The sequence below is a fragment of the Drosophila eugracilis genome, unplaced genomic scaffold (genome assembly GCF_018153835.1).
Source record: "Drosophila eugracilis isolate 14026-0451.02 unplaced genomic scaffold, ASM1815383v1 contig_649, whole genome shotgun sequence".
NCBI classification, from domain to species: Eukaryota; Metazoa; Arthropoda; class Insecta; order Diptera; family Drosophilidae; genus Drosophila; species Drosophila eugracilis.
Genome location: NW_024573535.1, coordinates 537,770 through 562,410, shown reverse-complemented (window position 1 = coordinate 562,410; position 24,641 = coordinate 537,770). Strand labels below are relative to the sequence as shown.

At 42.5% G+C, this 24,641-nt stretch overlaps 4 protein-coding genes across 4 annotated transcripts; 3 read left to right on the top strand and 1 right to left on the bottom strand.

Moving 5' to 3' along the window:
- Positions 1-1,444: 1,444 nt before the first annotated feature.
- Positions 1,445-11,127, top strand: LOC108103149 (lysophosphatidylcholine acyltransferase). The gene is made up of 8 exons (XM_017208522.2): positions 1,445-1,943; positions 7,532-7,677; positions 7,752-8,237; positions 8,524-8,661; positions 8,905-9,181; positions 9,271-9,372; positions 9,437-9,578; positions 9,635-11,127. The coding sequence occupies exons 1-8, from the start codon at positions 1,743-1,745 to the stop codon at positions 9,739-9,741; spliced, it is 1,599 nt and encodes a 532-aa protein (XP_017064011.1). The 5' UTR covers positions 1,445-1,742; the 3' UTR covers positions 9,742-11,127.
- On the bottom strand, positions 1,950-3,738 carry LOC108103151 (peroxisomal membrane protein PEX14-like). Its single transcript, XM_017208525.1, has 2 exons — positions 3,687-3,738; positions 1,950-2,707 (listed from the first exon to the last, which is right to left on the bottom strand). Exons 1-2 carry the CDS (start codon positions 3,702-3,704, stop codon positions 2,483-2,485), a joined length of 243 nt encoding a protein of 80 aa, XP_017064014.1. The 5' UTR covers positions 3,705-3,738; the 3' UTR covers positions 1,950-2,482.
- Positions 6,327-7,148, top strand: LOC108103150 (transmembrane protein 256). The gene has a single exon (XM_017208524.1). It carries the CDS (start codon positions 6,453-6,455, stop codon positions 6,990-6,992), a length of 540 nt encoding a protein of 179 aa, XP_017064013.1. The 5' UTR covers positions 6,327-6,452; the 3' UTR covers positions 6,993-7,148.
- A 109-nt stretch (positions 11,128-11,236) lies between the features above and the next one.
- On the top strand, positions 11,237-24,345 carry LOC108103148 (cubilin homolog). The gene is made up of 15 exons (XM_017208521.2): positions 11,237-11,435; positions 11,502-11,795; positions 12,059-12,242; positions 12,454-13,206; positions 13,269-14,024; positions 14,097-14,795; positions 14,887-16,626; positions 16,688-16,850; positions 16,974-17,338; positions 17,401-18,082; positions 18,147-20,497; positions 20,636-21,124; positions 21,191-22,993; positions 23,126-23,801; positions 23,917-24,345. Exons 1-15 carry the CDS (start codon positions 11,344-11,346, stop codon positions 24,180-24,182), a joined length of 11,313 nt encoding a protein of 3,770 aa, XP_017064010.1. The 5' UTR covers positions 11,237-11,343; the 3' UTR covers positions 24,183-24,345.
- The last annotated feature ends 296 nt before the right edge of the window (positions 24,346-24,641 follow it).

Genomic DNA, 24,641 nt, shown 5'->3' with positions numbered 1-24,641 from the left:
AAAATACTTTTATTAAAGATAAAAATATATAGCACTTTAAGATATATGTAAACATAACACGTAATAAGTTAATATACATAATAAATATAATGTATATAATTTTATAATAGTTATTAAATTTTAACAAAAGCGTCTCATTTATTAGGGAATTTAAGAGTAAATAGTATGGCTTTATCTATTTTTATAACTAATTGTGTATAACAATACGAATTCCAACGATTTGGTTGAATAAAAATCGCATAACTAAAATATATGTATAAAAAGTCAATTAATAAACACAGCCAGTCATTAAAAATTGCTATTTCGGCCTTGGAAGCGGTTGGCTGATTATGCGGTGGGCGGTGGAAAAGGGGGGCTCGGTCAACCAGAAGAACTACAACTTTACGTATAAATATATGTACTACTATGTATTGTACTACTAAAACTTTCCCCTGAAATGCGACACTCCTTTCGCTTTCGTGCAAACGGAATCGAGTTGGGCAAGGTCACGGGGTAAAGGGCGGCGAATAAACTTCACCAAGGTCATCGGCGCAAGCGTATAACAGTTGATGGCGCCTCGTCGCTCTCGAAATAAAAAAAAATGAAATGAGATTGCAGGTGATCATCACATCGCCGAAAAAACCCGTTTTATCTCGAAAAACTAACTATAAGACGCGACGGAATAAAACTGGTTGGATCGGTCGGCGTTTCTCAATCGCTGATAAAGCTATAGCCTAGACGTTTGTATATATATGTTCGATATGTTCGCTAACTAGGTGTCTGCCTTGGAAACGTTTTCGATGAAGATCGTAAAGTTAAATTTTTGTTTGGCAAAATAAAACACGTTCCCAAAACATGAGACGGCGGGCCGTGAACTATGGGTCTGCTGCCACAGATTAAGATTTAGATTAGACCGACTCGTGCCATAAAACGATTGGGTGGCGCGATGCTGTGTCTGGAAAGCACGTGAAATGGAATCGGTCAAACGGTCAAAGGAGCGCTGGAATTTTGAACTTACAATTTTGGCGCCTACTTCGTCAGCGTTGCCAGAACGTTTTGAAAAAAATTTATGATGGCTTATAAGAGTTTTTCACGTTGTCTAACTTATTTATTTTGTTTTTATAGATATTTTATTCTATAGTAAAATAGTAATATTGACATAAATATAAATCTATCTTATATGTAATCTAAGGAAACCATATTTAAGCGATAAGCGTTTCAGTCTAACATTTTATGTAGATATTTAAGGAACACAATATTTTTTATACTTTTTAAGCATCATATCAGAATATACATTTTTAAACTATAAATACAATTTAGGAATATTATAACTTTAAAAAGCGATTTTTTGTAAACTAAAGTTGCCCGATCAGCAAAAAAAGAAAACAGTATGTGCTTTGGTATTTTTACAGTATTTATCGGTTGACCAAGCAGTACTGCACAACGCCGCGTCAGAAGTGTTGCGAAATGGCGCAGTGCGAGCAGAGAGTTTGCAAAACGCAGTTTGTTGTTGTGAGAGAATCCAATAAACTATGGGATTATTTTAGTTTACGGTTTATATGAATTCAAAAACGAAATCCACTCGGAAAGCAGCGGTTTGAAAACTAGTCGGGCCCAGTGAAGACCACACACAATAGTTATTATTATTATTTATTTTTATTATTATTTTGATTTTTTTTAACTGCGGTGCGGGAGTGCGTGGTGTGATATCAAAAGTTATAAAGAAAAAAGGAAAGAAAGAAGTGAATCAAATAATAGGGGCAATGACAACGTCGACAATTAAGCCATCGGGCAGTGAGGAAGTGCCGCCGGCGGGGGTGGTAGGCGGCGTCGGCGATGTGGGAGTGGCCGCCAGCCTGTCGAAACGCGATTCTGAGGAGGATACGTGGGCATCCAAGGGGTACAACTACATAAATCCGTTCGTCCATCGCATCGAAATCGAGAGTCACATTGAGGTGGCCAAGGTGAGTCTCCCCTGCTGCTCCTTTTCCTCCGCTACTGTTTCTTCGCCCTCTCGTCATCTCTCTCTTCCATTCATGCAAATCAGGCACATGTGCGATCTCCAGGTGCGCATCCAAAGGGGGATTTTGATTGTATCACACCATTGTAACAGTTAAATAACCATAAAATATTATTAAAGGATTTCCTCCTTAAAAATCTCATGAAAATTAAGAAAACAAACTATCATTCTGCTTAATTTTACCCCTCATCCGCCCCTGGCGATCTCCAGTGGAGAGAGTGTGAGCCGAAGAGAAAGAGAGAGCTTTCTCTCGCCCATCTCTCTCCTTCGTATTGCACTTGACATGCATTTGCCGTTACATTGGTTCAATATTCTTGTTCTTTTTCGCATTGTTATTGTTTTTGCTGTTCTTCCTCCTTTTTTATACTGCTTTTTCCTTCTCATTTTATTTTATCTGCCGACGTCGACGTCTCTGCCTACGTCAACGTTTTTTTTGCTGGCGGCAGCGAGAATCGTATGATTTTCTTGTTCTCTTTGTTGTTGTTACGCCCCACAAGGATTGTTGTTGTTATTATTATTTTTGTTTTTGTTGCTGCTAATGCTGCTGCGACGCCGGTTCTTTGGCATGTGTGCCGTTATTGTTGTTATAGTTGTTGTTGGTGTTGGCAGAAATGTTTCTGCCTCTCGCTCGCACTCACCACGTTGCTGGGTGTCTTGTTCCGCTTTATTCCCGTTTTCTTTCTTGTCATTGGCCTTTTTTAATGGGTGCTTAAGAGAGATGGAAGGGTATATTGGGATAAAACGATATAGGGGCTAAATAAAAAGATCTGCAAGATAATTCTTTAAGATGTATCTTGCAATCCTACGAAAAAACCTTAAAGATAAAAATATAAAAAATATACGAGATTATAAAGGAAAACCGTTGGTATAAAAAGATTTAGGGGTTCCTACAGATGCAAACGTTTTAAAATGCCAGTGACCCGAAGATTTATCAGTCAATCTTCATAAGGACAATACAAAAACGGTCTTACAATGACTTCATTTTATAAATTACTATGCAAGAACAATCTTTTTTGCTCATATATTACATTTATAATAAAAAAAACAAAATCTTTTGTATCGAGTTCTTATATCACTGTCATTTTACCCTATCCTTTCTGATTTTCACCAAATAAATTGCATTTTGAAACACTTATTAGCGGAAATGTCACATTTTCGCTATTATTATAATACTACACCCTGGCTGAAATTATTGACATAGTTCTTGAACAGACTGACTTAATCCTAAATACAATGTAAATTCTTATAATAACTACCAACGACGCACAACAAATAAATTAACATTTTTGTAGTCCAAATCTGGGATTAAAAGTCAAATAGTTTTGTTTTAATTAGATTACCGGGTATCTTTAGGTCAGTCTTATGATTTCTTTGCACTTTTTCATTTATTTTTTTAAACCGTTCCTGCTTTTGTCACATAAGAAGGCTCAGATTCCATACATACCACCGTGAAACCCCCCAAATATATATCACCCCACCTTCCGTTATACATATATATATATATTATCTTTGCCTTGTGTTGCAACGTCAGGTTTTTTTATTGCATTTAAAGCGCCGGATAATCAGGTAATCAGCAAAACGGTTCTACTTTCTTGCACGTGGACTAATGGGAGAGTTTGCCACCTGTTATACATACATACATACAAATATATATGTACATATACATATCCCTTTTTGGATGACCCACCTTTTCCGTAATTACCATATTTTGGTAAAGCTCGCTATTTGCACTTAGCACTAATTGCTGCGAGCGGCAATAACACAATAATAAACAAAAGCAAATACAAGTGTTTCAGCTTGTTTACGGATCAGTGCAGATTTGCCCGGGAAATGGTCTAATTTCTGTTAATAGATACACAGAGAAAAAGTTAAAGACGTCAGTTTTGTAATCAGGTTAATATTTGGAACTTACCAGTCAAACACAATTCTTTCAGCATTAAGGTATATTATTAGAGTTTATATATATTTAACAAGGTGTCTAACCCCTAATAAATCATTTTCTTTATCATTTTGACACTCTTTGAAATCAATGAAATTAGATATTTAAATCGAATTAAAAGTCAAACCTTATACCCTTTCATTCACTTTTGATTAATTGTTTGGCTGATTCACTAAAATTCCCGTTTATGGCGTGTTTAACGGATTTTGGTTGCACATATTCTAGATTCTATTAATAAATAGAGATTTGGTTGTAAAATGACTAGAACCTTTTTCCTAGAATGATTGATTTGGCAAACGAGCAATTGCCTTTCCTCGGCAATAGATCACGTAAAAATGCTTTTAAATACAATATAGAATACAGAAGCACTTAATTTGTATTTTTAAAACAATATTCTCGTGTATACCCATTAGCCCATATGCCTTAATAATCAAGCGAGGTAAACAAATACTATATAATCAGTAGAAGTCATACTATAACCGATCTCAGTGACGCACCCAAATGGCGCTATCGCTGAGTCAAGTTTCAAAGTCTTGAAAAATAAATGATAATTGTTGCAAATCCAAAAACAAAACTGATAACTGCAATATATACGAGGTGTGTTCAAAAAGTAAGGTGACTCTTCAAATTTCGCGAATTTCAAATTTTTCGATTATCGATTTTTTTGTTTTGTTATATTGGTACACTCTTCCCTAACATCTGTACCAAGTTTCAATGGAACATCCTCTTTTGTTTGGTTGTGAGAGGCGTAAAGTTACAAGTTATTTTGCGAGCTCGGCGATTTTTTGCTATCGAAAAATATGGATCAAAGGATTTGGATTTTTTGGCCAAAAACAACACCACAATAATGCCTCAGCCACCATATTCACCGGATTTGGCCCCATGTGACTTTTTCTTGTTCCCAAAACTGAAGATAATCGAAAAATTTGAAAAATTTGAAATTTGAAAAGTCACCTTACTTTTTGAACACACCTCGTATAACTTCTAAAAGGTTTCGATAATCGAAAAATTTGAAATTCGCGAAATTTGAAGAGTCACCTTACTTTTTGAACACACCTCGTACATTATATATATATAAATAGCTAAGTTGAGAGTCTGAGATCAATTGTGGAAAGAGGAAGCAGGGCACTCATTGAGCCATTGACCCACTGAAATAATATGAATAATATTATAAAGCCTGAGAGCTGGCGAAAAAGTGGGGTTTTTTGGGAGGAATGGGGGGTATTTATTCATTGCGTGCACAAAACACAAAAACCCGTTTCGCTTTTATTTCGCTTCCGACCAAAGTTCAAGGCACTTTAATGGCCCTGACATTGCGGCTACTTCCCATTCAGTTGGCATGCACTAATTTTAGCCATATCTTTATATATAGTATATGTGACTTGCGGCCCAAACAATTCGTATGAAAATGAAACTTGAATATGATGATCTTGTTGGGTAATACAATTAAAACTAAAAGTTGTAATAATGAGAATAATTTGACTGATATTAAATGACGACTTTAATCGTTAACAATTCAAATTCTTTAATTTTCAAGTTGTTTTATAAAACATAACATGGAGATAAGAAAATTGAGTGATCTTTGGAATGCTGGAAATGTTCAAAATTAAACTGTAATCCATGATTATTTCACCAAAAATACCCTCCAGACAGTGGTTGGTCTTTCCGGGCTATTTCCATGCTGTTTCTGGGAATCGATTTTGTGAAGAGGGCCGGATCGACATGCAAAGTTCAGTGCGGTATACGGCGGGCCTCCACTTGACTGATAAGCAACAGCTATAATCCCTTATCAACATTAAAGCCTGCTTATGGGCAGTTGGCGAATGTAAACATGGAAATGTTTGGGGAACCATTGATTTGTGGGTTCCATATAGTATACTAAATATAATCCAATAAGCCAAACCAATAAGCAATGCGAATTAATGCGAATATTTAACCATGTGATTGGCCTCTTATCCGATGATTGGTTTTATTTGTGATATGGCATTTCGATTGAGTGCTAATGCACTGGGAGATTAATAAAATGTTTATTATTTATTATTTATATTATACTTCACAAACTTAAGTTTGGAATTGAAAGAAAAGTATTTATTTTCATATCTGTCTGGTTTTTTATAAGAAGTAATCTAATCGGAATCTATTTAATCAACGATAGTAAAAGTTGTATTTTCTATTCTTTGCATTTCCTTCTATAAATTATGGCTACTACAAATTTATTACTTTTTTTTTTTTACCAAAATTATGAAACTTTTCCATTTAATCGAAGAACTTTATCATTTTTGTGTGTTCTTTGTTTTTAATGTCAGCAAATGAAAAGTCTTTAGTATCGAGTTTTTCAACTGAAAAGTACTTAAAAATCGATTGCAGTCGACAACGATGCTTTTGCAGCTCTAGCAGATAGTGATTTGTGTTATTGAAGTTCTACTGTACATCATTACATTTTTGGCATTGTGTCAAAATTATTGTGGCAGGCAGAGCAGGCAAAATTTGGGCAAGAATAATTACACAATAGCGATGACCGATAACCTGGACTATATCATTATGGACAGTCCATTCCTCCAGAAGATCATCTCGTCGGTTAATGCCTTTCTGGAGAGCATTAGGTTGCATCCAAAGAAAATTCCAGTGGATGACTGCATCGTGGTGCTGCATCCATCAGCGCATTCTTTTGTGCGTTCACATAGCTCACTGTACTGCTTAGCTGGATGCCATTACCATTTCGTGAGGCTGGCCGGGATTAGCGGAGCATCGGCCATCTTTATGGGTGCCTATTGCAAGTATATACTGCGGGATTTAGATAATGTCAGGGAGCAACTGGACTCGCAGGCATATGCCGATGTTGCCAATCGCATCCATTTTTTGCACTCCTTCGCCCTGATGGCCATGCCCCTGGCCCACTATCCCATCTTTAGCGGAACCCTAATGATCACGGGCACCCTATTCTTCAGTGGTTCCATGTACTATCGCGCCTTGACGGGCGAGAATTGGATGCAGCCATATGCCACCATCGGAGGATTCTGTCTGATGGCCGCCTGGCTATCCTTGGTCCTGTAGGACTTGCAGCAATGGAATCTACGTGTGTATACCTTGTCCAGGGTTAGCTGGTGACATGCCAAGACGAATCTCGTATCTCTAGCCACGCTGGCAGTGGTATATAGTAAATATAGTCGGTCTTAAAAGTGAACTCTAGACGGCTTTGGCAGCTGACGGAAGATACTTTTAAGATATATATATTTCTATGACCTGTTGGCCAAATCAAATAAAGATCATTAAGACTGCGTTTCAAGTTTTTCAGTAATCCAAGCTCTTTAAATTGAGTACGTTTTCCGACACACAGATGGCGCTTTTAATAATAATACGAATTTACGTTAAAATTGCTTAACATCTGCAACAGATAGAGCATTTTTTAGCAACGTACACTTATTATAAAAATGGTTAATAAAGTAAAGGGTATTCGATGGTCAGGGTAGTAGAATTTTGCTTTCCCTCATGTTAGATTAACATACAAAAACAAATTGCTTCGGAATTTTAGTACTTTCATTTCTAATTAGGTATTCCAAACCCGAATTCTAATCCAGGTTTTTCTTTTACAGGTCTATGTTCTGACAGTGCTATTGCTGCCCATTCGCGTTGTGGGCTGCGTCCTCTCCCTGATCTCCGCATGGATGTTCGCCTGCATTGGACTCTATGGCATGACGCTGGATGATCTCAAGGAAAAACCCCTTACCGGTTGGCGGAAGTGAGTCAATAATATACATTACAAGCTCACCTGAATCTCTGACTAATTAACTTGTTTTTTTTCACACCTTTCAGACAAATGCAATACATGACGGCCTGTGGCATGCGCATGGTGTATACCTTCGGATCGTTTCACTATGTGACCATGAAGGGTCGAGCGGCTACAGCTAAGGAGGCACCGATTCTAGTAGTGGCACCGCACTCCTCCTACGTGGACTCCATCCTGGTCGTGGCCAGTGGCCCGCCCTCGATAGTGGCCAAGCGGGAGACGGCGGATATTCCATTGCTCGGACGCATCATAAACTATGCCCAGCCCATTTATGTGCAGCGCGAGGATCCCAACTCCCGTCAGAACACCATTCGGGACATTGTTGACCGTGCCCGGTCTACCGAAGACTGGCCACAGGTGGTCATCTTCGCCGAGGGCACCTGTACCAATCGCACGGCCCTGATCAAGTTTAAGCCGGGCGCTTTCTATCCAGGCGTGCCCGTCCAGCCGGTGCTTCTCAAGTATCCGAATAAGTATGACACCTTCACATGGACCTGGGATGGACCTGGAGTGTGAGTTATCTTAAGACTAAGGAATTTGTCTAATTTTGGCAAGATCTTGCAGTTCAACAGTGTTATGTTTATGATAAAGTTAGCAAATTACATTCCGATGAATCCCAAGAAAAGATATCCCTGAGTAGAAGAATTTATGTGGAAAGCCACGATGCTAAAATCATTTTCTTATAAAATCTTAATCCTTACTCTACGATTAATATCATAAAGACATCAACACTATTCCATAACTAATATTATGATATCTTATTATAATAATGTAATATTGATTTGATATTTCATTTAGATTACGTCTTCTATGGCTGACGATGACGCAGTTTTATAACCGCTGTGAAATTGAATATCTGCCCGTCTACACGCCGTCGGCGGACGAAGTGGCCGATGCCAATCTGTATGCCAACAATGTGCGCGAGGTGATGGCGAAGTAAGTGGGGCAACAGTCTATTGGATTCTCGGAAATGGAAATTTTCGCCAATATATGTACAAATATATATTTCGTAAAACTTAAATGGGGCATTTCCTTTGGCCGTTTTATTTATAGCAGCCATATTGTAGTTTACAGTGAACATAAGAACTATTTGTTTAAGAACTTTATTTACACTATCAATGAAGATTATTGTAAGATCACAGGATAATTTGGATTTCTTATAAATAACCTACTTTTTAGGGCATTGGGAGTACCAACCTCGGACTATTCCTTTGAGGATGTTATCGTGATGAGCCGTGCCCGCGACATGAAGATTCCCTTCCCTGGCGATATTGTGGAAATCGAGCGAACCATCGAGAAGTTGGGCCTGATCGAGAGCCAGCGGGATGCTGAGCTGTGCAGGGGCTTTCTCAGGCTGTCCAACACAGACAGGCTGGACATCAGTACGTTTGCTGAACTGCTCCAGGTGGATCTCAAGAACACCAATCTGCACAAGCTGTTTGCCCTGCTCGATCACGTTAGTAGTTTCTAATCGAATTGGTTTGATTTTATTTATGTATCTGCCTTTCTCTTTCTAATCGGCATCGTCTATTTCTTTTCATTTAGCGGCGAATGGGCTCCGTGAGTTTGAAAAGCTTCCTGCTGTGCTCCCTCTTCTGCAAATTGAAGAATTCCGATCTTTTGACCTTCCTGCGTGCCCTGATTAATGTAATATACTTACCATCTATTAAAATAGAAATTTACTTAATATAATATGTTTCCTATTCCATAGCTCTATAGCGAATCTAGTCAGGAAATCGACAGGGAAAGCTTTGTGCGATTAATGAGACACGCTGGCGGCAAGATAAACGAGCAGAAGGCTCAGGCGCTCTTCAATGTGCTGGATACAGACAACCTGGGCTATATCTCCTTCGGTAAATAATTCAATTCAAAGTTTTAACATAAAAATTAACACTTACTTAAACTGCAGATTCCTTTGTGGAGCATACGGAAAAGCAAAAATCAAGCTATAAATTCCTTTATCACAAATCGGAACACATACGGCGACCAAAGGCAGTCACCACGCCCGCCAACTGAAGAGGAAATTCATTCAGGCAAATGGATAGGAGGAGCTGGAGGACGATGATTAGTAATCGAAAGAAAAAAAAACCCAACCTAAGGAGAAAGTTCAACTGTCGAGAGTGTATATTTTTAATATTTATTTATCGTGTAGCGCGTGTCCTGGCACCCATATATTGTAATTAATATAATTTTTATTATTATTACCATAGTTTCTTGTGAACAATGCTCACAGCACAGAGATCCGGATCTTTTATGCGCCCAGCTTTGTTATTAATTTAAATTCGGACTCTAAACGCAAGTCATTTCATCTTTGTGATTCTTATTATACACACTTACGTTATATATACACTTAAATATTAAAGCCTATATATAAAGAAGTATATATCTTATGTAGAGGCAGGCAAAGCAACCATCAAGCCCTTGAATATTTCCTATATATTTCCATGGCCAAAAAATATGAAAAACACAAAGAATTGTATGGCAAGCCTTAGGTGTAAGATATAAAAGCAACAGCAGACCTAGCCAATGAAGCTCTCCTTGGATCCCCACTCACTGACAACACCACCAAAAACCAAAACTGCGATCGTAATGGATCATAACCACCCAACTACTAACCAACCAAAACTGAACAACCACCAAGCACACACTTAATGATCAAAATGGATTTATTTCTTATCTAAAATGTAGAAAGATTAAAAACAATGTCACAAAACCTTAATCACTTAGGAAAGCTTTCTAAAACCAACTCAAACTCGTCTAAATTAATAAGGACTAATTGTAAAACATTTTAATGATTCAGAAACTTGAAAACTGAATGGATTGTACATTACTATAAACTTTAGTTCTGATGAATTTTAACATTCTTGAATTTAAGGATCTCTGATCTGTTGCATATTAACTTCAGATCTATAGTTCCTGAGAGCAAATGTTAAGTCATTTGGTTATCGAACATTTCTTGTGCATTTTTAACCTACACTGCAAACTTATCTAGACTTTACACCACAGCTCCTGGCACGGAGAGCAAGAATCTATGTAGAGCACAGCCTGTACTTAAGTCAAACACCTTTTGGGCACACCCCCATTTCACACACAGTCTGTTCTATATATATATATGTTATTGAAACACAACAACAACAACAACAACATAACATAACACACACCAAGAAGAAACACCTGTAATTGTGTAATTGTAAAGAAAATCTGCAATAGGAAAGAGGATAACTCCTTGGTAGTTTTTACATTTTGAGAAGATATAACCCTAAGCTAAACGATCTAATTTATGTGCTATTGTAATAGATATTATTAGCGCACTAAGCCAGCACCGAGAGCAAATCCAAATCGGCTGAGAAATCTGCTCAAAAAAAAAAAAATATATATATGTGTGTACGATTTTAAAGCTAGCATGGTTATCTATTTGATGGGAACGGACGGGTTTAATGGGCGTTTTTTTTGGAAAACGCCCATCGCTCCGCAATGAGTTGATTTTACGTGTAAAGATCTCCGGGAGCAGCACAGTCGGCAGTTGATATTCCAGCGGATCGGATCTTACTTTTTTTTTTTGTGTTTCCAATGATTTACAATTTTTTTTTTAGTGTCTTACTAAACTGAAGTGACAAAATGAACGGATCTGCCAGGAGCAGACTCCTCTTGTGCTTGGCGATATTTTTTATCATGGATATATGGCCTTCGGCCGAAGGCTTTGTCAATTCGTAAGGATTTGAAATAGCTTAAATCTTTGTCTTAGATTTTCTATATATAATACCGACCATTTTTAGGCCAAAAATTATAAGTAAAGATGGTAATTTGATTTTTGAGTCGGGCGCCAATCGTAACATCAGTTTTCGACTGAGCGGAACTTCGCGGCTTTTGATTAATGAGGAGTACGATGTAATGGATCTGTTAATGGCCAACAGTGGCTCCAAGAAGCGACCCGGTGGTGCCAAGGATGAATGGAACACCGCCGAGGACTTCGTGGATGTGCGGGAATTGGCAGATCAACTGGCTGATTTCAAGAGAAAGGCTTTCGGTGCCAACGGTTTGAGTTTAAAGCTGCGACAGCAACAGAACAGGTAAGCATAATGAGGCTATAAACCTATTTAAAACTCTGAGAATATAGTAGTTTATTGGGATACAGACTGATATGCTTATCCTTTAATATGATAGTCAAGTTTAGCCAAGAAATCTGGTAAAAATTTCTGATCGTTGAGCGAAGCTTTATAGATAATCCTGATTAACGTATCCTCAGACAGATTGTTTAAGGGATTTGTTTTCAAAAATACATTTGACCTACTTCTTAGTCATATCCTTAATAATTCACTTTTTCTTGGAACAGGACTCGCATGTCGATGGCTCTGATGCGGCGTTTCCAGACACGACTGAGGTTGGTGGAGAACCGGGTTAGCCGAATGAAGACGCAGTTGGACACCAACAACTGTGCAAGTGGACCCTGCGAGAACGGAGGCACCTGCTACAACACTTTCAACGGATTCCGATGCCAATGCCGGCCGTCCTTCGAGGTGGGTATCTGTGTATGCGTACATTTGAACGTTTATCTATGATAATCCAGAAAAATGGGGGAGTATTAGGGGGCGTCTGAAGTGGTAAAAAATTCCAGAAGGTGCCTACTAGAGAGAAACTTGTACTAAGTATATAAAAATATTAAAAATAATTATTCACGAATTTATTTATTTCTTAAATAAACGACATTACTCCTTTTTTTTTTTGTAGGGCACCAAGTGCGATGTGGACGTCAACGAGTGCGCCCTGTTCGAAGGAACCGATCTGGGTTGCCAGAACGGAGGACAATGCCAGAATCAGTTTGGAACGTATAGTTGCTTGTGTCAGCCGGGTTGGTATGGAATGCACTGCACCCAGCGTAAGGCCGATTGCTCGCAGTCTAGTGCCTGGGAAATGTGTGGCCACGGATCCTGCATTCCAAGTGCAGATGATGCCGGCTATCGTTGCGTCTGTGAACCAGGTTGGAAGACCAATGGGCTGACTCCCGTTTGTGGCGAGGATGTGGACGAGTGCAGTGATTCGGCGGCCCATAAGCCATGTTCAACCCACTGTATTAATCTGCCGGGAAGTTTCACCTGCGGTCCCTGTGCCGCCGGCTTGACTGGGAATGGAATAAACTGCCGAGATCTGGACGAATGCCAAACTAATAATGGTGGCTGCAGTCTTAATCCCAAGGTGGATTGCATAAATACCTACGGATCGTATCATTGCGGTGAGTGTCCAATTGGCTGGACTGGCGATGGACGGCAGTGTGAGAGAGCTGCCCAGGACTTCAATAATCCGACCGGACAAGCTCCCATACAGTGTCCGGTGGGCAACAATGCTTGCTATCCCTCAGCCAGCTGCTTCTTGATATCAGGAACTATATCCTGCAGATGTCCGGCTGGCATGGTCGGAACAGGATATGGTCCAAATGGCTGCGTCAATGGGACCACTTCGAATTGCCTTGGAAATCCCTGTCTGGTGAGTAACTATAACCTGTCGTGTTAGTTCATTTGGTTTGAAATTTTTGTATCTTTGAACAGAACGATGGCATTTGCTTGGACGCCGGACCCTCAAACTTTACCTGTCTATGTCCCGCTGGATTCCGTAAGCCGATATGTGAGCCAATGCCAAGTCCTTGCGATCTGCATCCGTGCAAGAATGGTGGACGCTGCCTTCCGACAACCGCTGGCGTAAATGGTTTTATCTGCCAGTGTTTGCCGGGCTATAGGGGACGTCTATGCGAGACGCGATTCAGCAGTTGCAACGGCCTGCTGAGTGCCCCAAGTGGCAGATTAAGGTATCCCACAGATGGAGTCGGATACGACCACAATTCCCAGTGCGCCTGGGTAATCAGAACCAACGAATCCCTGGTAGTCAATGTAACATTCAACTCTTTTGATGTGGAGGACTCGACGGAATGTCGTTTCGATTGGCTACAGATTAACGATGGTCGATCAGCAGCTGCCCAGATAATTGGACGCTTCTGTGGAAACCATTTGCCCCATGGAGGAAATATCGTTTCATCTGGAAATCAACTATATCTTTGGTTCCGATCCGACAACTCGACGGCTAAGGAGGGTTTCGATCTCTCGTGGAATTCAATGCCGCCGCAGTGTGGCGGCCGTTTGGATTTTGAGACCCATGGCACACTCGCCTCGCCGGGATCACCGGGTAATTACCCTAAGAATCGAGACTGCCGGTGGCAACTAGTGGCTCCCACCAGCAAACGCATTAAGCTGACTTTCTTTAGCCTCCAACTGGAGCAGCACGATAGTTGCAATTTTGATTACGTTAAGGTGAGCGATCAATGAAACACTTTCTGGTCACTGCTTGTTATATACGATTTCATCCTGTTAATTCTATTTCAGATCAAAGACATCATTTCAGCACGGGAACTAGCAAAGTTCTGCACCAGCGGGGCACCCGCGCCACTGCTTTTGCCCACTCACATGGCGGAGATACACTTTCATTCAGATGCAGATGGCAGCGATACGGGCTTCCAGCTGCACTACTCTGTGGAGGAGCGTGTACCAGGCTGCGGTGGAGTCTATACTGCCAGAGAGGGTACCATTTCTGAGTCATCATCGGCCAATACTGAATCTGGAGGTGTTTCTTGCGAATATGACATCCAATTGGCCGTGGGCGAGCAGATAGCCATTCAGTTTACGAGTCTGAAGCTGGAGTCACAGGACTGTATCGAAGTGCTGGATGTTACGGATGAGGGTAGTTCTATACTACAGGAAAAGATCTGCGGATCGGATGCGGCACGTGCCAATCCTCCGGCTTACACCTCAATGTTTAATCGCGTCAAGATCAAGTTTTATGCCCTTGCGGGTAGCTTCCAGCTAAACTACCGATTGGCCTGTGACTTTGTTTTTGACAGTGACCAGGGCGTAATTACCTCGCCAGGGTATCCCAATCTAACCAGAACTGATCGGCTATGCACTTATACGATTAAAACGGCCGAAAATTTGGTGATCAGTCTGAATAGGATCGATTTTCAGCTGACTAGCAAAGATATCGACGAGGACGAAGATGATAAGAGCTGTTTGTCCACCAATTTGAGAGTGAGTTTCATTCGATTCATATCCCAGATGTTAGGATGAGCCATTTAGTTTTGGAAACATTCATTCTCATAACATTTTCTACTGTCCGCAGATCAACGATGGAGTAAACCGCCAGATTCTAGGACCCTACTGTGCCAAGAATCAGCCAGCAGAGGACTTTGTCAGTAAGACCAACTACCTGCAGCTCCACCTCACCACTGATAAGGATAGCGAGGGACGTGGCTTCAAGTTCAGCTACAGAGCACTGCCTGCGGACAGCGAGAAATGTGGCGGAGTGCACACTCGGTCTGGCGACCACATCCGGCTGCCTGTGGATGCGTATGGCTCTTATAACGCAGAAGCCGAATGCTATTGGGTGATAATGGCACCACCCAACAAAGCAATCCGCCTGCATTGGAACAGCTTCAGTTTGGAACATTCTCCGGAGTGCTTGTTTGACTATTTGGAGATCTATGACAGCCTGCGAGCCCAGGTGGGCGATAAGGATGTCATGCCTCTGGCCAAATACTGTGGCAGGAGTGTTCCGGAGGATCTAATCAGCTACTCGAGACAGATTGTCCTAAAGTTTGTCTCCGACTACAGCGACTCGGACGGCGGCTTTGATTTGACTTACACTTTTGAGGATCGCGCCAATTGCGGTGGCTTGATTCACGCTTCTAGCGGTGAGTTAACCTCTCCGGGCTATCCTGCCAAATATTTAACCAACTTGGATTGCGTATGGCGGGTGACCGGATCCGTTGGTCAACAGTTAGAGATTCAGATAGAGATCTTTGATATGGAACAATCGTCGAACTGTTCGGCGGATTATTTGGAAATAAGGAATGGTGGCAGTATAGATTCTCCGCTTATAGGAAGCTTCTGTGGCCAGAACATACCCACGCGGATACCAAGCTTTTCTAACGAGATGAGGCTCCACTTCCACTCGGATGCCGCGATTAATGGTCGTGGCTTCCGGCTGCGCTGGCGAGTCTTTGCCATTGGATGCGGTGGTATTCTTCGGTCTAATACCGGCGCCATCTCTTCGCCCAGGTACCCGATGACGTATCCACACATGGCATATTGCGAGTGGCGGATTAATGTGCATCCCGGATCGGGCATCTTGCTGATAATCGAGGATATGGAACTGGAAAGTTTAAGTGACTGCTATTACGACAGTGTGAAGATCTACTCGGGAATTAAACAATCCAATCAAAATCCAGATAAAATGTTATGCAACAACGGGGATGTAAAGAATAAACTCATCAAGCTGGAGACTAGCATAGCCACTATCGTTTTCCAAACCGATTCGTCCAATGCCTTCCGTGGATTTAAAATTTCATATAAGGCAGATTGCGTGAGAAACCTAACAGCCACCTCTGGAACCATTGAGAGTCTTAACTACATGGAACCCTTCTGGGAAACAATACCCATCAATTGCAGCTGGACAATTCGTGCGCCCAAGGGCAATCATATTCGCCTGGAAGTATCCCATTGGGAGCGACACGAGGAGCACATAATAAGTTCCCCCATTCCCAGTGGCTTGTACATCGTAGATGGCAGTAATATTAAGAACATAATCACCACAGGGCCACTGAATATTAGTGGAACAGTATTAACCGTCCTCCACAATGCCAGCACTGTGAACTTTCAACTGGACTACCGTATTGATGGCTGCTTTGAGGAACTACGTGGCGAAAGTGGGTCCTTCCATTCGCCGAACTATCCGAAAATGTATCCCAACGACGTGGAATGCTACTGGCTAATCACAGTCCAGCAGGATAGCGTCATAGAGCTTACGATCAACGATATGGATCTTCAGGAGAGCCCCAATTGTACTAAGGATGCCTTGTCGGTGAGCTGGGTGCTTGCTGATTGGTTTCTAACGATTTGTAATACTTTTTCAATGGTTTTAGGTGTCCAACCATAAAGATCATGTGGAGATCCATGAACGACATTGTGGATCAACGCAAAAGTTGGTTTTCACCAGTTCCGGCCACAGGATGCACGTCCGTTTCAGCTCGGACGCTTCAAGCAATGGACAAGGCTTTGAGGCCACCTATCGAACTGTGAAAGCAGGTAATTATATTTTTGGATATGTATATTGGTTTTGATTAAGTGGAAAGATTTGGATAATAATGGCAAGGTAGAACTCTTTCCTTAAGATCTTTAACATTTGGTCTTTGTCTTTATTTCCCACAGCTTGTGGTGGCAAAATTTCAGCCCGAAATGGAGTGATCCAATCACCTAACTACCCGTTGAAATATCCCGCCAATAGTAATTGCGAGTGGCAGTTGGAAGTGTCACCATACCACCAGATCGTTTTTGAGCTACACGATGTTGAACTGGAGACTGGCTATGATTGTGGATTTGATTATTTGGAGGGCTTCGATGTGGCTGAAGACGACAGTGATGGTCAGAGACTGTTCAAAATCTGCAACGATGAAGTGGAAGAAGATCGCTTGTGGACGTCCACCAGCAATTTGGCAGTGGTGCGATTCATCAGTGATGACAGCGTCTCTAAGAAGGGATTTCAGATGCACTTCCACGAGTCTTGTGGCCAAACGGTGGGTTTATTTCAATATTATAGAACATATATGGAATTTATATTTCATTAACCACATTGTAGATAATCACTGACGACTCGCTGATGGATTACGTCCAACTGACCCGTCAGGCACCGCGGAACGAGACATGTTTGTGGGTGTTTCAGGCTCAAGACCCCAAAAAACATATCGTCTTAACGCCCACGCATCTCAAGCTACGCCATGAAGTTGACATCCAATATGCCACAGAGGGTGACTGTATGCCGGTGGGTGTGAAGATCTACGAAGGCACGGAGGCAAAAGGAACTCCACGTATCCAGTACTGTCGCACGCAACCTCCAGCAGTGATCTCTGTTGGAAATGTTCTGACCGTTGCTGTGCCGCTGCAGATCGTAGAAGAGTTCGAGGCAAATTACATGATCATGGACTCGACCTGTGGCAGCATCTATAACGCAATCTCCGGCAAATTCACATCACCGTTTTACCCGTCCACGTATCCGCCAAATATTGAGTGTATCTGGTACCTGACAGCCTCTCTAGGCAATTCTCTCAGTCTTACACTGGAGTCGATGGACATAGAAAAGTCGGACGGCTGTAATCGGGACTATCTAGAGGTGCGCGAGGAATCGGAAAGGGGAAAACTCATCGGGGTATATTGCGGCAATGAGTTACCTGGAACTATTTCCTCATCCACCTCCATCTGGATGAAGTTTAAGAGCGACGATGACATTGTGGGCGAGGGATTTATGGCTTCTTACAACTACGGTAAGTATATTAACTCGACTTTGCAACGGCAAAATGATTTGCTAATGATTTGTATTATATTTAGACCACCACAACGAGGTGAATGGCACTGATGGCTACATTGAGTCGCCACATTATCCAACGAAGTTCCTGGATTCAGAGCCATATAGCTGGCGGATAACTGTAGACAAGGATTACGTGGTGGTAATATCAGTGCTCCATCTAAAGGATATTGATCAGCCACATTTGCGATTTTACGACGGTTATTCGGAGATTGGAGCTCGCATCGAGGTGACGAATCCAGACGAACCCATCCGTTCTAGCACGAATGTGGTCTACTTCGAGAGTAACCGAGGTCCCTTCCGGTTGAGTTGGCAGCGGTTGTCCAAGGAGGCCCTGCGCTCAAATCGCACGGCGGAGGAACAGATGCGTGTTTGTGGCCGCCAGTTAATAACCATTGATCGACCAGTTATCGGTTTCCACTCACCCGGTTATCCCAATGGCTACGATAGGGGGATACAGTGTGCTTGGAGCTTGGTTCCCTCAAATCCGGCTTTACATGCGGTCATCATGTTCAGTCAAATCGATCTGGAGATATTTGGAGGTGAAAACGAGTGCATAGCGGATTATGTAAAGATCTTAAGCAGTAATGATCTACAGAATTGGTCGGAAATGAAAAAACTATGTACTCTGCCCACGGAATCGACTGCGAGGATGTTCCACGGAAAGCCCTATCTTAGGGTAGAGTTCACCACGGATGTCAGTGTGAACAAGACGGGATTCAATAGTGTGGTACGAACGGCTTGCGGATCAGAACTAACGACCTCAAATGGACAGGTTAATATAACTGAGGTTATGGCCTTTAATCCCCGGCCTTACTCAGATTGTGTGTGGACCATAAAGGTGCGCCAGGGGCGAAGGATCAAGATCGATTTTCCCGACTTTCAATTGCAAAACAACGTAAATGGAGGATCGAGTGACTGCCGGAACTATCTTATACTACGCAATGGCAACGACGAGGACTCACCCTTTTTGGGTAGGGGTAAATATTGTGAGGATGTCGTAAACGAAGTACTAAACACCACATCGAATAAGGCTTATGTGAAGTTTCATTTTGCGAACCCACCGCGTTTCTTGATGTCCTTCCGCTTCGAGGAACTGGGTCATGCCTGCTCTGGCAAAATTCGTCTGACCACCGCCTCAGATGAGCATATTATTAGTACACCTTACTATCCACACCTGCCGCATCCTCACTCCGAATGCATTTGGGTCGTTGAAGCGCCGCCAGAGCACCGTATAATGCTGCACTTCCAGGGTACGTTCGATTTGGTCGAAGCTAATGGGGAGTCCCGAGAATGCGAACAGGAATTCGTACTAATCAACGATGGTAGTACGGAGCTGAAACCGGAGATCGGTCGCTATTGCGGAAAACGGAAACCGAACTCGATCTACTCCACCGGCAATCAGTTGAGAATCCGCTACTTCACCGACGTCTCCGAGCCACATATAGGTTTCAATGCCACTTTAAGTCTAGCTCGTTGCGGCGGGTCATTCCATAGTCCAGAGGGAGTTATAGCCTCACCGCCACGCAATCTCCTGGTTATTCACGAGGCGGATAAACAGCTACAGGAATGTGTGTACACCATCGAACTGGAGAAGGGCAGCACAATGGATATGGAATTTGAATATATCAATATACCAGAGTTGGCTAACGGCAGCTGCTCTCAGCAAAATCATCTATTTATGGAGGAAATGGATGCCTTTGGAATAGATGGCGAGGAGAAAGTTGTGGACTCACTTATGCTCTGCGGTAAAACGGAGAAGCACTTGATAAGCGAAACCAATAAGATTGTGTTGCGGTATCGTTTTCGGGGCGGCATTCCGGAAGATAATGTAGGCTTTCGCTTAAAGTATAGCACCCTGGGTTCTCGTTGCTCTCAGACTATTTACGGATCGGTCGGCGTTCTTCAGACACCTGGATATCCGGTGGGTGTTCCTCATCCCATGCACTGCGTTTGGCACGTGGAAGTACCGAAGGGTATGAGAGTGCGTCTGGAGATCCTTGACTTTAACACGGGCTCGATGAGGAACGGAACTGCCGGGCAATGGCCAGCGGTAACTTTTGGATTCCGCGGTCGCCTTACCGTGGCCAACGATTTCAAGATGCAGTCCGTCCTGGGGCGCTACCACAGCAATCCGCCCGCGCAAGTGGAGTCTACCGACAATACGATGGGCATCGATGCATTTCTATTACCTATTGGACCTAATCACGGGATTAAGCTACGATTCACTGCCTTCGGCGTCAGTACTTGCCAGCGATTAAACTTCCAGCCAAATGTGGCCAAGGAGATGCGGTTCCAGCGCCTCAATATCAGCAATCTAATCCACTGCAGCTACAAAATAGAACCAGTCGTTAATAGCACAGTCCTAATTCAGGTAAGTGATCCTGAAAAATTGTATTCATTTTATCGAATGAACCTGTGAAGTGATTTTATCAACAAATTAATTTTTATTTTTTGGCATATGAAGAACTATGGTAACATCTTGATTCCCTTCCTAATGACCTCCTTTCAGGTGAAGGAATACAATACCTCTTCTCCGATGATGGCGAATAGTCATCTCTGCGCCCTCCTCTCGCCGCTTAAAATAAACCGAGTGGATCAGGAAGATCAGTTGATGCAGCGTATCCTCTGTAGCTACCAAGTCTCGGGCAAACCGTTGCCCTCTATCCGGGTGCCCTTCCCCATCGATCTGGTGGTTTCAGGCTCCAGTCGCAACATGTTGACCAATCTAGTTTTGGGCTACAGTATGCAGTCATGCGGCGGAGTTTATATCCTGGAACCGGGCGACAATACAACGGTGCAACAGCCATCAGGAATGAAGTCGGTTCAGGGTGCTATCGACTGTGCCTGGGCCATTGGACCCTATTCAGATGGCAGTGGCGAGGATGACGTGGTGCTGCAAGACATTCAACTGGAGGTGTCGGTGTATGATGTCTATCTACCAACTTCACTTCCAGCTACAGGATCTACAGAATCCCCATGCATGCATCACTATATTAAAGTAAGTAGCTTTTTAGTCTTTGCTTCTAAAATATTATAAAAATATTATAATTTTTGTTCTATGCAGATCTACAATGGACCCGATCAGAATTCACCATCGCTGGGAATGTTCTGTAACCAGCCGACCGCTGTGAACATGGTGGTGGAGCGTGGTCTATTCCTGGAATACCACTCCGATACCTTCTCTCCCAATGCTACCTTCAATGTTTCCATAAAATACGGATCGGGATGCGGAGGCAAGTTGACGTATCCGTATAGGGCCATCGAATTTAATGAGCAATACAAGAACAATGTGGAGTGCATTTGGGAGGTGGAGGCGGGAAAGGGCTATCACATCGGTATCACTTTCCAAGATCGATTCTACATCGAGGACAGTCCTGGATGCACTAAGGACTATCTGCTTGTGCAACAGCGCAATGATTCTGCTGGAAATTGGACCGATATTAAGAGAATTTGCGGACGTGTTCCACCGGAGATGATAAACACCACATCTCCTTATCTGCGCCTAATCTTCCGTTCCGATGCCGATGTGGTTGGCGATGGTTTTTTGGCTAGATTTGAGAGGAATTGCGGTGGCCTTTTGTACGCCGACGATGAAGATCAGGAGCTGTCTAGTCCAGGTTATCCGGATAACTATGAGAGAAATCTGCGATGCAACTGGACGATAGTCCCCAGGAATCCTTCGACGGGCGGTGTCTTAATCAGCTTTGTACAATTCGATCTGGAACAGGCACCGATATCGGTTTGTGTCTTCGACAATGTTACGGTGACCACGAAGGATAAGGACAAAGATCCCGAACAGGCCATTCTCTGCGGCATGAAGCATAACCACGAATACAGGGCCAAGGAATCCATTAATCTACTGTTCCAAACAGACAGCAGCTACTCCGGTCGGGGCTTTACATTGCGCTATAGCAGTCGCCTTTGCGGTGGTGTTATCACCCAAAATGCAGTAGTCGAATCACCCAGGCAGCATACGGATAACACCCTACCTCCCGGTAGTGATTGCTATTGGAATCTAACTGCCGCCGCGGGTCACAAATTTACCATTAAGTTCGAACTCCTTGACTTCGAGCCCCATTCCAATTGTGCCTACGATGGCGTCGAAGTGTTCTCCGGATCGATTCCAGATGAGCGACAGAGGCGGGGTCGTTTCTGCGGTCGCATGAATGAGGACCTGCCAGTGATCAGTATTCCAGAGGAGCGAGGCATCATACACAGTTTCTCGGATGATCGGGATCCTTCTAGGGGATTCCGTGCTCTGGTCCGCGTGATGCCAAATTGTGACGAAAAGATATCGCTGAATGGATCGCTGCGATATGTATTTAGCAAATTCTATAACACCAACGGTTATGATCCCAATTTGGACTGTCATATCGTTTTCCGGGTGAACGTGGATCAGCAGATCAGACTGCAGTTCAGTAACTTCCATGTGGAAAAGTCGGACGGTTGCCTCAAGGATTACGTAGAGTTGCGCGATGGCGCTGGACCCTTTGCCGATATCATTGGGCGTTTCTGTGGCCAGGATCAGCCACCCACCATAACCACATCCAGGCATACGCTCTTCCTGCGTTTTGTCACTGATAACTTGGTTAATGACTCCGGTTTCGAGGTGACCATCAATGCTGTTCCTCTACTCTGCGGTAGTCCTATAATTACTTTAAGCTCTGAAGGAACCAGAGGACCCAAGGAGGTCACTATTAACTCTCCGCCAAGAACGCCAGGCGGTAACTACGCCAATGGAGTTTCGTGCTTCTGGAAAATCAAAAGCGATTCACCGATAAAGGTCACTTTCGTCAGTTTTGATCTCCATGGACCCGATGCTAACGGCAGCTGTGTAGAGGACTTCTTGAAGATCTACAACGGTGAGGTAATTATCATTTTTACTGTATATGTATATTTATAAATATGCACTATGGGTTAGTTAATCTTTTACGTTCCTTTTAATAATAATTTCTTTTAATTTAATACATTACCTTCAAAACTACTATCACGTATGTAGGACGCTCAGCTAGTGGAACAGGGCTTTGGCAGCGAGTTGGTCTTTAATGGGCAGACGTCCAGACGCAACCACTTTGACTATGCCCAGGAACACGTATACTGCGGCAACGCAAAGCCGGACATTTATTACGCCAATAACGACGAGGCGTACCTGAAGTATCAGTCAAAGAGTTTGGAGCAACGTGCCGGATTCCAGGTTAAGGCCTCGGCGAACTCCAACAGTGAGTTGAACTTTGATGGCCTGCAGGGAAGAGTGCGTATATCGCAGACGACCGATTGCATCATCAATATTCGTGCACCGCCCAATCACACCCTCAGCTTGTATTACACCGAATTGGTTTTCGGTACTTGGGATTGCAATTTGGAGAATTTGGAGGTCTTCGACAAGGACAATAAGTCGTTGCAGCGCGACTGCAGCTTTGTAGATGTCGGCAAAAGCCTGTTCAGCTATTCGGATCAACTTCGGTTGAACGTGAAGACCGGCACTTATTTGACCATGCTAGATCTCACCTATCTGGCCAGTCCGATTGATAAGGGACCCGGATGCGGTGGACAGTTCTACAACACCGAAGGCATCTTCACCAATCCCTTTTATCCAAACAATGTAAGGAATAACTCCGAGTGCCAGTGGATCGTCCAGGTTCCGAGCAATAATAAAGTACTTCTCACATTCGAAGGTGGGTACAGAATATTAAACCATTTGAATAATAAAAATGAAATAACATTAACTAGTTAGTTTACCGATTCACTTACTAGCCAGATTCACTAACCTTTTCTTTCCTTTCCATTCAGTCTTTAATCTAGGCTCCAAGACCACCTGTCACACGGACTATTTGCAGATCCTGGAGAAGGACGGAGAAAATGGAGAGGATCTTGAAGTGAGACGCTTTTGTGGCGAGGACAACCCGAAGTTCTATAAGAGTAATCGCAGCCAAGTGGTAGTCCGTTTCCACAAGACGGTCAACTACGATGGTGTCGGCTGGGTTATTCGATTTGCCGGGGTCTACTCCAACTACCAGATACCCAGACAGCTCATGGGCGGCAGTGAACTCTTGTAGTCACCCTGAGGAATCTGATGCGATAATAAGCAACTTTTTTTTATTGTAATAAATCATTTCTAATAAATATATCGAAATAAAACAATTTTCAAGACACTCCTTTAAATAAGTATAAAACAATAAAGTCATTACTATACTGTATTTTTGCTTAACGTGTTTGAAATGTAACGTAAACTTGCACTTTTAGTAATGGTAATTCATCGATGGTCGAGAGCATTTGGATTTATCATATATCGACTAATTATATCGTTCTTCTCTTCCACTAAGATCATATATTTGCTGTCGTTATCGGTTCTTTCGTTTTGCTAGTTATTTGTAAAATAGGATAGTACCGTTATTTTAAGCCACTCCAATTTTTTTTTTAGAAAATTTATACATTCTTTAAAGTAACAAATAAAATAATCGATATCAGCTAAAATTAATCGAGTTACCGCCTGAAACATATTAATATTTCAGGCA

Excerpts from the sequence above, each read along its gene's own strand:
- LOC108103149 (XM_017208522.2), top strand. The coding sequence starts at position 1,743 with ATGACAACGTCGACAATTAAGCCATCGGGCAGTGAGGAAGTGCCGCCG. Across the intron at positions 9,182-9,270 it reads TGTTTGCCCTGCTCGATCAC|CGGCGAATGGGCTCCGTGAG; the intron begins GTTAGTAGTTTC and ends CTTTTCATTTAG. Across the intron at positions 9,579-9,634 it reads CCTGGGCTATATCTCCTTCG|ATTCCTTTGTGGAGCATACG; the intron begins GTAAATAATTCA and ends CTTAAACTGCAG.
- LOC108103150 (XM_017208524.1), top strand. The coding sequence starts at position 6,453 with ATGACCGATAACCTGGACTATATCATTATGGACAGTCCATTCCTCCAG.
- LOC108103148 (XM_017208521.2), top strand. The coding sequence starts at position 11,344 with ATGAACGGATCTGCCAGGAGCAGACTCCTCTTGTGCTTGGCGATATTT. Across the intron at positions 16,851-16,973 it reads CTATCGAACTGTGAAAGCAG|CTTGTGGTGGCAAAATTTCA; the intron begins GTAATTATATTT and ends TATTTCCCACAG. Across the intron at positions 18,083-18,146 it reads TATGGCTTCTTACAACTACG|ACCACCACAACGAGGTGAAT; the intron begins GTAAGTATATTA and ends TATTATATTTAG.